Source organism: Scylla paramamosain, chromosome 10 (assembly GCF_035594125.1).
Source record: "Scylla paramamosain isolate STU-SP2022 chromosome 10, ASM3559412v1, whole genome shotgun sequence".
NCBI lineage: Eukaryota > Metazoa > Arthropoda > Malacostraca > Decapoda > Portunidae > Scylla > Scylla paramamosain.
In genome coordinates this window covers 2,330,385-2,343,083 of record NC_087160.1, presented here as the reverse complement: position 1 = coordinate 2,343,083, position 12,699 = coordinate 2,330,385, and the positions used below count along the sequence as shown (strand labels likewise).

At 36.7% G+C, this 12,699-nt stretch overlaps 1 protein-coding gene across 2 annotated transcripts; it reads right to left on the bottom strand.

Moving 5' to 3' along the window:
- Positions 1–369: 369 nt before the first annotated feature.
- LOC135104070 (vesicle-trafficking protein SEC22a-like) lies at positions 370–12,064 on the bottom strand. Of its 2 annotated transcripts, none has more exons than XM_064010970.1 (7): positions 11,873–12,064; positions 10,454–10,635; positions 7,398–7,561; positions 6,326–6,598; positions 5,416–5,540; positions 5,077–5,145; positions 370–965 (listed from the first exon to the last, which is right to left on the bottom strand). In XM_064010970.1, exons 2-7 carry the CDS (start codon positions 10,633–10,635, stop codon positions 765–767), a joined length of 1,014 nt encoding a protein of 337 aa, XP_063867040.1. In that variant the 5' UTR covers positions 11,873–12,064; the 3' UTR covers positions 370–764. The 2 variants fall into 2 exon arrangements, with proteins under 2 accessions (XP_063867040.1, XP_063867041.1); XM_064010971.1 differs by lacking the exon at positions 11,873–12,064 and adding an exon at positions 11,643–11,823.
- Between the last annotated feature and the right edge of the window lie 635 nt (positions 12,065–12,699).

Genomic DNA, 12,699 nt, shown 5'->3' with positions numbered 1-12,699 from the left:
AGGATAGATAGAGAGACAGATAGAGACAAACATATACCATGTACACTAAATTTTTGATATAACGAGCTTCAGTATAACAAGTGTCAGATAAAATTAACTTTTAAACCTATCAAAAAGCCTTGTATTAAGAAAACTGTAGGTCTGTATATGTGACAGAAGTTTGATACATGTGGCAATGTCACTTACAAATGGGTGACATACTTACACAAACACCTTATTAGGCATTGCATGGATGGGTGCCAGTAGCAGGTGAGTGGTAGCCAATGATGAGTCACCCTTGTGTAGCCTTCTGCTGGCCTTCCCTCAATTAGTTCGTTATATCAAAGATTCACTGTGTATGTTTAAATGCATAGTATGAAAAATAGTGCCTTTTTTGCATTCAAGTATTTGGTAATAGCTTTTATTTAAATAATTACATTTCACAGTAATGAAAACTATGGTAAAAATGAATAAATATATATACTTTGAACAGTGTTTGCACTTTATGAATAATTTTAAGAAAACTTTCCAAAACCAATTTCCACTTCTGGCCAAAACTGTTTAATATAAAGCAACTGTCTGAGCAAGAGATGACCAAGCTCCCTAACACCCAGTCTGGACACATACTGACATGTGAAACTTGGGTATTACCAACAGGTTTGGAGAGTATGTACAGGAATTACTCCCATGTCTAGGCTGAGTGTACTGGTGGAACATTAATATGAAATAGCAAGAAACAATGCACAAAATGATAATATATTAATATATTTCCGAAATACTAAAATTCAAACATGAAACTTTGGCAATTTTCTTTCAAAAGGCCTTCGAAAAGTACCAACAAGAAGTAAAAATGAGACAAAGATATAAACAAAGCACAACCATCCTTCTCTTACATCAAGAAGGAAACCATTTAAAATAAAGACTAAACATGTACATCCCAGTGTTGCCAACTTCCGGAACTTGTTGTATTTCCATAACATGTAAACCTGTAATGGAAAGGCCCTTCAAATAATATGGTAATAAATATGGCGTGAGAATCCTTTATCCAAAATTCCAAACCTGATAAGTCTCAACATTTTCTCAGTTCATGCAGTACAGAACATAATGTGATCAAGTGAGATGCAGAATACAGATGCGCCCTGACACTTATGTTACGAACATTCAGAGATACGAATGAGAGGTCTGAGTCAAGAGAAATCCCAAGTCACCTGTAGCATCAAGATCAAGAGATACTATGTTAGCAAAAATAGTTAACACAGTTTGAAGTATGTACGTAGACACAAAAGCTAAATACAGAACAGGAGATAAACAGACTGGATGAAGAGTGAGAGAGGAGTTAGGCAAGGATGTGTATTGTCACCAATCCTTTTTAGCTTGTATACAAAAGAATTCTCACCAGAATGAGAAGAATGAATCCAGGAGTGCTTTTTTATGCAGATGATGAAGTGGTTGAGTGAACTGGCAGATGAGCTCCAAAGTTTGTTAGATGTTGTAGATGGGTAAGAAGAGATTTTGGAGTGAGATTTAGCAGTGAGAAAAGAAAGATAATGACTGTGAATAGGTCAGAGAATGAAAGATATCTAGAATGGAGATTTGGAGAGAATAAGTTGCAACAGGCACAAGAATACAAGTACTTAAGAATGTAGAAGAATCCAAATGGGTATGAAAAAAACACAGAATGAAAAAGATAACCATGGTGCACCAGTGGGAAGGTCACCTGGGAAGCACAGCAAGGATGAGAGTGAGTATGATATGCTGAGAGAAGTATGGAAGAGTGTGGCTGTGCTGAGTATAATGTATAGTATGGATGTGATTGCATGGAATGAAAGTGAAATTGATGAGTTAGAAGTGGGGTAGAATAGGGTACCTAACAAAGATGGTACTGAATGCACTAGGTACACAGCAGTAGAAGTTTTGAGATGTTATATGAGATGGAAAGATTTACAAAAGCAAAACTTGGATACAAGATTAGGCTTGAGAGAATGGATGATGTAAGAATAGCAAGAAAGGAGTAACTGTGGAATGAAAGTGGAAGCAAATGGAGGAAGAGGTACATGAATGACAGACAGGAGTGAATTACAAGTTGTGTGGGGGACGAGAATGGCTGGAAGGAATCAAAATGAGCATGAATGGATAGTGACAAGAGGATGCAGAGTCGAAACTGAATGATATGTGAGAAAACAGAAAAGTGAGATATACAGTGAAGTGGAGTGTGTGGGACTGAATGAATGGAAGAATGAGATGGAACAAAAGAGCACTCTGGAATGGTATACGGAGAAAAAGGACCTGATGTATGAAAGCTGGTGTGATGGAAGCCAGGTTGATGATCTCTTCCAAGCTAAGGCACAATGTATGGATGTGAATGCACCATACAAATGGTCTGAGTCTCACAGCAAAGTATACTAGATGTGTAACATGGGAGAGGATGAGACAGTGGAGCATGTGATGCTGTAGTGAACATAAGAACATAAGTGAATATAAGAACATAAAAACATAAGAAATAAGGGAAGCTGCAAGAAGCCATCAGGTCTACACGTGGCAGTCCCAGTATGAAATATACCACCTATTTCCACCTATCATCCCCATCCATAAATCTGTCTAATCTTTTCTTAAAGCTCCCTAATGACACAGCACTAACAATCTGATTACCAAGTCCATTCCATTCATCTGCCACTATTTAAGAACCAATTCCTTCCTATCTTTTTTTTAATCTAAATTTTTCAAGCTTGAACCCGTTATTTCTTGTTCTATCCTAGTTACTGATCCTAAGAATTGTGCTTATGTCTCCCTTGTTATAACCGTTATACCACTTACAGACTTCTATCAGGTACCCTCTTAACCTACATCTCTCTAAAGAATGTAAATTTAACAGCTTCAATCTCGCCTCGTAAGGAATACTTCTCATCCCCTGTATCCTTTTAGTCATTCTCCTTTGTAGTGATTCTAACAGACCTATATCCTCTCTGTAATATGGGGATCAGAACTGCATAGTGTTGTTTAGATGAGGTTTGACCAGCACCAAATATAACTTTAATGTTACTTCTGGAGTTCTACTTTTAACATTCCTAAAAATAATTCTAATACCCTATTTGCCCTGTTTCTGGCCTCCATGCATTGCTTTCTTAAATGGAGTTCAGAGCTAACTATAACTCCTAAATCTTTTTTGTATCCTAAACCTACCAGAGCTTCGTTGTTTATTGTGTACCTACTGCGTGGGTTTCCTCTACCTACACTAAGTACTTTGCATTTGTTGATATTAAGCTGCATTTGCCATCTGTATGTCCATTTGTTCATCTTACCTAAATCTGTCTGCAAGGTGATGGCATCTGATTCTGACCTAATTAATCTACCTATATTCATGTCATCCACAAATTTACTAACATCACTACTAATTCCACTATCCAAGTCATTGATATATATTACAAACAACAATGGCCCTAATACTGATCCTTGTGGCATCCCACTAATTACTTGACCCCACTCGGACTTAGAGCCATTAATTACAACTTTCTGTCGCCTGTCACTTAGCCATGACCTTATCCAATGTAACACCTTCCTATCTATCCCATATGCCCTAACCTTTCTCAGTAGCCTCTGATGGGGCACCTTGTGAAATGTTTTACTAAAGTCCAGATATAGGATATCATAACTATCACCATTATCTGCAGCCTCATAAACCTTACTGTAAAAACTTAACAACTTCATCAGGCAAGACTTCCCCTTCATGAAGCCATGCTGTGACTCATTTATCAAGTTATGTTTGTCTAAATGCTCCCTAATGTTCTTCGCTATTACTGACTCCAATATTTTACCTACAACAGAAGTTAAGCTGACAGGTCTATAATTAGACATTAAAGTTTTATCTCCTTCCTTAAAGATGGGTACTATATTAGCCTGCCTCCACATTACTGGTACCTGACCTGACTCAAAAGATTTCCTAAAGACAGAAATTAATGGTTCACTAATAACCTCTTTGCATTCCTTAAGTACTCTGGGATATATTTCATCTGGTCCTGGTGACTTAAACTTTTTCAGCCTATCTATCTCCTGTTCCACTATCTCTTTAGTTATGGTAATATCTGTCAGCTTCTCATTCTCTTCTGCTCTAAATATCTGCTCACTATTCGGCATTTCCTGCATATTTTCCTGGGAGAGATATGTGCGAGTGATATAGTGTGAGAGATATGAAAGAGAAAGGAGAGAGATGATGCAAGTAATTCTGACTAAGTTAGGGCATAATGGGAATGAATGAAAGAAGGAATGAAGAGAGAATGGATGGTGCTCCTACTGGGACTGTGTAGAGAGACATATGAAGGGATCTTTGAGCCAGTGAAGGAGTTTCTGGAGAGAATGCAGTGTGCTAGATGTAGGGACTGATAGTGTGGAGAATACTGTTAGTTTTATGCTTGTTTTGTTTGTTTCTTCTACAGGAGTTGCTGATCCAAAGGCATAGGTCAGGAGTGATCCTGAGGCACCTGTAGCATCAAGATCACATTGAATGTGAGGACAAAAAAAAAAAAAAAAAAAACATATTCAATGCTAGGCTATATAGTTTGTATATAAGTCCTTTTCCAGTGTTTTCAATACCCCGAGCTTTGCAATCCTAGAGTTTAGTGCCATGGCTTTGGAAGAAAGCAAGAGAGGGTGCTGTACACCCAAAATATTTTATAAAGTAGCAACTTATGAATAGCCCTCTGGAACTTAACTTGTTTGTAAGTCAATGAGTGTCTACACTGGTGGATGTTGGAGAGTGTGCCTTATCTTTCCTCCCTATACCTTAGTTCCCCTTCCAAGGATTGCACATAATTCTCCTAAATGCATCTCTTTTCACATCACTATCCTGTTAAATATTTCTAAAATGGAACCCCAGTTTTTGCAAATCCCACAAATGGAGCACAATAGTATTCCTAAATCCAGACAAATCTGAACTTTGAGACATTTGAGATCATGATAACTGAATAAGGGATTCTCAACTTGTATTACAGAACTAGAATGGTCAAATTATATTGCATGATATATGGGATGCATATAAATATGATGATATGTGTCTTCATTATGTTGCAGTCTCTAAATAATACTGTACTTTAGGAGACCTACCTGCAGTGTCTGTATAAACATCTCTGTCAAGAAAAAGATGCCATGCCAGGGCGATGGACCATCCAATTCCTGTTTAAATATGTCACTTGTATCAGATACAATTACAAAATTTGCATCATAAAATTCTATAAGTAATATATTTCACTTTCAACTAAAACCCTTAATAATGAAAAAAAAATGAAAAATATATATGCACAGACATGCATCTAATAATAAATGTGTATGTTTTATAGACTGGGGAACATAATATAGTTTGCAGTAAATCTAAGATACACTGGACACAATTTGAGTTTTTACTTTCAAGTTTGGCAGAGTAATGACCAAAGGTCAGGTTCTTACCTCTAAGCTTGACATACTGATGGCTACAGCTCCTCTGTAGAAGTCCAGGAAGACACAAGGTATTACCAGCACCAGGCCCAGCCACCCATACCAAGGGATTGGCTTCAGTCGCAGAGTGACGCCCACTGTAACACAGATACCTTATCATTTTCAATAAGAGCAAGACACAACTCTTTTGTGAGGCTAAAGAATGCAGAAAAATTGTGTCATAACAAACCAGTAAACTTTTCTCAGCAAGTTATGAGGAAATTTCTAAAAGAAGCACATGAAGCACTGCAATAACAAGAATGAAAGACAAAGGATAAAAGATCCAAAAAATTGCAAGAGAAAGAGGAGAATGGAAGAGCTGGAAGATGTGAAAGACAAAGGTAAATAGAGGCTTTTCTGTTGTGGTCATCCTCTTTTGAGGGAGTTCCTTAGAACAGGTGTCAGATACACAAAGGAAAGAGGATGAAGAAGAAAAAGAAGCTGCACCTATGACAATTTATCATTAATGATAATATGAAGTTGTAGGCTAATGGGATAAATGGAAGGACTAAAGCAAAATGATTCAGTATATACCTTGCTCCTAGAGAAAAAATGCCCTAAAAATACACATCCAACGAGATCAGGTATGAAATAATTGCTTAGTTTTGGAATTCTTAAAATCAACCTCAAACACAAGGTTACCTCAATACTTCCCCATTACAAATATGTTTATTCAAATCCATCAGAAATTCTAACCAATAATGGCACTGGTCCAGTACCATTCATCAGTTTTGAAATTTGCATTCAAGGTTCAATTATACTTCCCTTCCAGTTCCACATTTTTCATGCATATACCGGTAATTTACCAAAGTCACATCATCACTTATCAAGAGCAATGTTACTGAAGGAATGAATACAATCACAAATGTTGGCAGTATCATACCTGTGGATAAGTCTTTCGTGGCAGCACCATTATACTGCACAGCACCATTGGGTGTGGATGTAATACTGGTGTTTCGGATGTGCCCACTAGTGACTGAAGACAGTCCTCCAGATAGTGGTGGTGGTGGAAGTGGCGGTGGTGGCTCCAACTGGTGCAACTTAATATAGGATGGAGGATGGAGATTCAGGTCAGTTGTCATCTCCGCCAGGTTGAGTCTGGATGCAAGTGCTCGGCTGCTGTTATATTTCTGTCTCGTCTTTTGTAAGAAGGAGTCTGTCATCAAGTACAAAACGAAATATATAAATGATCATGTAAAACATTGCACAGATTCATAAAATATACCTTCAGGTACCATTACTTATTTATTTCAATCATTTTCCTATAAAAACTACCTTATTCATTTAAAGTGGTTAAGATCTTTAAATTGTGACAAACATCAAACATAAAGAATGATCCTTTAATGGTGAAAAGAAAAGGGTAGATTTCTAAAAATATGTAAAAGATATACATAATGCAATAAAGTTTAATTTAGAGTCCACATGTATTTACAATGCAGTCTCTACATTAACATGAGCAATAGGCAATGAACAGTAATTATGAAGCTGGCAAATGTGGCTGACAAGCAATTTACTATTTAGTATTTCATAGATTATTTTATTTTATTTTATGTTGTTACAGGCCAAAATACTGTTTTCTAAGAGCTGTCTCTCCAAAATCAGGCTGTATCTTCCACAATGCATTCATAACAGAAATAAGTGCCTTTCTATTTATTGGGTACAGATATACTGCACCAAACAGATATGAACAAAAACTTCACTTGGCCATTACCCTCAGGTATGGAGAGTACACCAAGAAATCACAAAGATTTAAAGGAACTAACTAGTGCAATCTGGTTAGCACTTTTAGCATGCACTTATGTAAAATAAAAATACATAAAAAATTTTACCTAAAAACTATAAATGGAAGTTCTTGCATCTTTTTTTTTATTCATACCAACAAAGCCTTTATTTCTATGGGCAGGAAAACACACAATGAAACACCTGTTTTAGTGACTTGTCATAACAATTCTTACCAAATTCAATGAAAGCATAAGGCCTTCTGACTGACTTGACGACAGATGAAGTGTACAGGACATTGAATTCCTTCTTCAGCTCATCAAGAAAGCTGAAGGCCAGGATGTGAGGGTATGTGGGCTCACACACCACCATGTAGGCTGTGCACTCATCTATCACACAGCTGCAAGCACACACAGAACCATGTATTATCTGTAGGATACACTGGTTCAGATGGAAGACGTTGACAGTTCAGGTCTAAGATGAAGGTGCAACTGAGACATGGTGTGTAATGTTTCATTACTGTTCATTATCTGTGTACATACTCATATATAATATTTAGCTGAGAATGATTGTATGTCTACATATATGCCTTATGTGTGTGCGTGTGTGTATTTACCTAGTTGTATTGTACAGGGCATGAGCCAAAGCACATTTTTTCATCTCCATAACCATATTTATCTGGTTTCTCTTCAAACATGTGTACACTGTTTGCCACAACCACCTCTTCCTTCAAATCATTTCAGATTTTAATAGTTTGATAAGGGAATCTGTATTTCTTGATGTCACTTGAACATCCACTCTTCTTTATTTTCTTCCCATGCCCCCTTGTCCATCTCTCTCCCTCCTCCATCTATGGTACCAAGTCATTTCTGTCTATTCTTTCTATACTGTTTACTAATTTGTAGATTGTTATCAGGTCACCTCTTTCTCTTCTCTCTTGTAATGTTGGTAATCCCATTTCTTCAAGTCTTTCTTCACAGCTTAAGTCTTTCAATTCTGGAACCATTTTTGTTGCTATCCTCTGTATTCTTTCTAGTTTCTGTATATTTTTTTTTTCTATATGGATCCCAAACTGCTGCTGCATATTCTAATTTGTCGAACCATGCTTGCTATAATTTTCTTCATATAAATAGTTAAACACCACCCTAATGTTTGTTAACAAGCTGCATGTAAAGCCGAATATTCTTTATTAAAATAATAATAATATGTGCCTTTCAGGTGATAATGTGTCCTGGATCACTACTCCCAAATCTTTTTCTTCATTACTTTTTGTTATTATTTTTCCTTCCATTCTGTAACTCCATGAAGGTCTCTTTCTGTTTTTTCCTATTTCCAACACCTGGCATTTTCTGGCATCAAATTCTAATTTCCATCTTTGCCTCCATGCATGTATCTTGTCAATATTCTTTTGTAACTCCTTGCAGTCATTTTCACTCTTTATAATTTTCATTATTTTTGCATCATCAACAAAAGGGTTTATATAACTATTTAGATCCTCTGTTATATCATTTACATATATTTGAAACATAAAAGGTGCCAACACAGATCTTTGCAGTATCCCACTTGTCACTTCATATTTTTGATTACTGTTCTCATTTCCCTTCCTTGTAAATAATCATCCATCCATCCATCTCAATGTTGCTCCCTTTAGTACTCCTTCAGTCTCTTAACTTTCATATAAGAGTTTTGTGGGAAATTTTATCAAATACTTTTTTTGAGGACCAGGTATACCGCATCAACCCATCCATCCCTCTCTTGCACTCCATCTATTACTTTCATATAAAACCTCAGTAGATTTGAGACACAGGATCTCCCTTTCCTGAATCCAAATTGCTTTTCTGTAATTATCTTTTCATCTTCTAAATATTGCACCATCTATGTTTAATTACTATTTCACAAAGCTTGCTTACAATATTTTTGAGTGACACTGGTCTGTAATTCAATGGTTTCATTTTATTTCCCCCTTTTGTATATTGGGACTATGTTATCTCTTTTCCTCTACTCTTTTCCCTCTTTCAACGAGCTATTGATTATATCCCATAGGGGTACCTACATTTGTTCTCTGCATTCTTTTAATATCCATCCATTTACTTGATGTGGTCCCATAGCTTTTCTAACATACAGCTCTTCCCACAGTTTCTTGATTTCTTATCTCTTTACTTGTATCTCCTGTATTCCCTCATTCTGTGATACCACTATCAGTGCCACAAACTTGGTTTCCTTTGTAAACACAAGTTGAAAGGTTTCATTCATTAGTTTACTCATCTCCTCAGTAGTTTCATAAATTTTTCCTTATCTTTTAAACTTGTTTATGTCTTCCCAATGTTTCATTTTTCAATTTACATATCTGTAGAAGAGTTTGGCCTCTTCCTTGCATTTTCTTACTATGTCACTTTCTAAATTTCTTTTTTCTTCTCTTTTTATTATACCATATTCATTTCTTGCCTTTCTGTATTCTTCCCTAATATTTCTGTTCAGTTTCCTCATCATTTTCCTACATACACTGTGTGTGTGTGTGTGTGTGTGTGTGTGTGTGTGTGTGTGTGTGTGTGTGTGTGTGTGTGTAGAGAGAGAGAGAGAGAGAGAGAGAGAGAGAGAGAGAGAGAGAGAGAGAGAGAGAGAGAGAGAGAGAGAGAGAGAGAGAGAGAGAGAGAGAGAGAGAGAGAGAGAGAGAGAGAGAGAGAGAGAGAGAGAGAGAGAGAGAGAGAGAGAGAGAGAGAGAGAGAGAGAGAGAGAGAGAGAGAGAGAGAGAACAAAGAACAATAAATACAGCTTTTCCCTTTCCCATGGATTTTTCAAGGTTCAATATATGAGAATCTACTATACAGACACTGCTGCAAGAACTGAACTGTATCATGGAGCCTATCCTGTAAGCAAAGGTGATGCATGTGGACACAACCAAGTGAAATCCCTTCAGCTGTGGAAGCATTCTTCACAGCATCAAGAAGATCCAATGAAACAGATGAGGAGACAGCTAAGATATATGTAAATGATATGCTATATGATCCATTTAAATTTTGCATCAGTAAGAAGATGCTATTTGTGAGATGCAATTTATATAGGTACAGTTACAATATAAATGAAGAGCTATGTGATCCATTTAAAATCTGAGACAGTAAGAAGATGCTATTTATGACATCCAATTAATATAGTGGATTGTCACAAAGGAAAAAGCACAATTGGATGAAATTCTTGGGGATCAAATGGTACAACCTGTATTTTCTTCACTGCAACTAAAATGAAAACCTTAGAAGACCAATTACGAGATAAATAAACTCATTCTCTCACTTACTGCAGCGTCACCTCCTCGGCCTGAAGACAGACCCGCATGCCAAATTTTCCAAAATGTTGACTCAGCAGCTTGACGCATCGCTTCCCTTCTCTCACTTTGTGGTCAGCATCACTTGCATAATCAGTGGTGGCAGAGAGTGGGGTGCCATCCGTAAGGCGACTCAGGCATGCATATACGATCATCTGGTAAAAGATACATCTACATAACAGTCTGCAGTATGTATTTAGGACATTAACATAATGAAAAAAAATTATATATATTAGCCTAATTTTCTGTAGTGATTTTTTCTTTGCAGGCAAATTATCTTATTTCCTAGAGACCAGAGTATGTCACACTTCCTTACAGTGGATGAAACTTTTTTTTTCTGATAGATATTGATGAGTTTTGCTGCAATATTCCATGTGTATTTCTTAGGAAATAAGTTCTTATTCATAGTTGGGCTGAAGGTCAGAGAAAACTAGAACACTGGGCTTGCACAGTGCATTTCTATATGGGCAGTACAACACATCATGCACAGTGAAAATGAACAATATAATTAATGGAGAAAAATTAAATTGAGTGGTTGGGCACCTATTACCCTCCAAAAAATCCTGATATATGCAAGAAAATGAGGAATGATTGCACATCCTACAAAATTGAAATTCTAATAAAATTAGTTATATATAACAATAAAAGTCACAGTAATTCCTCCACTATCATCTCCACGATCACTATCATCTTTGTGCTCTCTCTCTCTCTCTCTCTCTCTCTCTCTCTTAGATGCAGAGAGAGAGAGAGAGAGAGAGAGAGAGAGAGAGAGAGAGAGAGAGAGAGAGAGAGAGAGAGAGAGAGAGAGAGAGAGAGAGAGAGAGAGAGAGAGAGAGATGGTTCACAGGAAAAAGGGAAGATGAAGCTACTAGTTGAGTGAAACAAAACACAATATCTTCCTATTTATGTAAGATGTCCGTTTGTTCTGAGGGCGTGGTGCTGCTCATCCACCAACACTTCCCTACACTGGCTTAAGGGTTCACATCACTAGTACTTTTAGCTAAGATTGAGAACTAATACCTGAAAACTAATTTATGTTAGGTTTATATTAATTCACTTCATTAATTTGATTATTAATTTCATTGTGTAGATCATGATAAAAAGTATAATAATAATAATAATAATAATAATAATAATAATAATAATAATAAAAACATCATACTTTTGCCCAGAAATAGAGTCACTGTCTCGAAACAAGTAGGTGATGGTCATTTCCACAAAACCCATAACCAGCTTGCAATCAGTACACACACATAGGGCTCACAGGACACACACACTACACACGACTGAACACATGAGGAGCGTCAGCTGTTTGATGACAATTGGTGCAGGTGAGATTGAACCAGTGTTCCTGCTGTCTCCTGGCCACCACTCAGCACCTCACGAGCTTACCTTGCACACTGGTCACGCCCACGCCCAGGAAAGTGTGTCATGAATCCCACAGCAGCAGCAGCAGGGAGACAGCGTGTGGTGTTCCTGGCCGCTGTCGTGTCACATCAGCTGAGCCTCAATGTTTACGATGACGTCACAGCCACACACCACAGTACCAGATTAAACTAGTCCATTCTAACTGGAAATCAAACGAAACTATATACGTTTTAACAGAGAATTTGATTGGAAACAATATATAGTTCATTGATTTTGAGACAGCACCCTTGAAAGCTCGATAAATCATGTATATTTCGTATTAAGGCGCGCTCTACCACAGAAATGATTAACAGGATTCTCATGAGTGCTTCTATGCAAAAATCTTGTAATCTGTCACTAAAACTCTCTCTCTCTCTCTCTCTCTCTCTCTCTCTCTCTCTCTCTCTCTCTCTCTCTCTCTCTTATATATATATATATATATATATATATATATATATATATATATATATATATATATATATATATATATATATATATATATATATATATATATATATATATATATATATATATATGTTTGTGTGTGTGTGTGTGTGTGTGTGTGTGTAAAAAAAAAAATCCTTGAAAACCCATCATTTTAATAAGGTGCTGTTCATGAGTGTTTTGAAATATGGTACGAGATGCGTCTTAAGATGTTATTATTCACAGATACACGCACACGACTCCTGGGATAAAAGCTATATTGATGTGCCTGTGAGACCTGGCTCATTATAGTCTCACAAACTTGGCTCTTAGCCTGGATATATGTATTCAACTCAGTTAATTTTTGGCTATAAAACAAAATTTCAGCT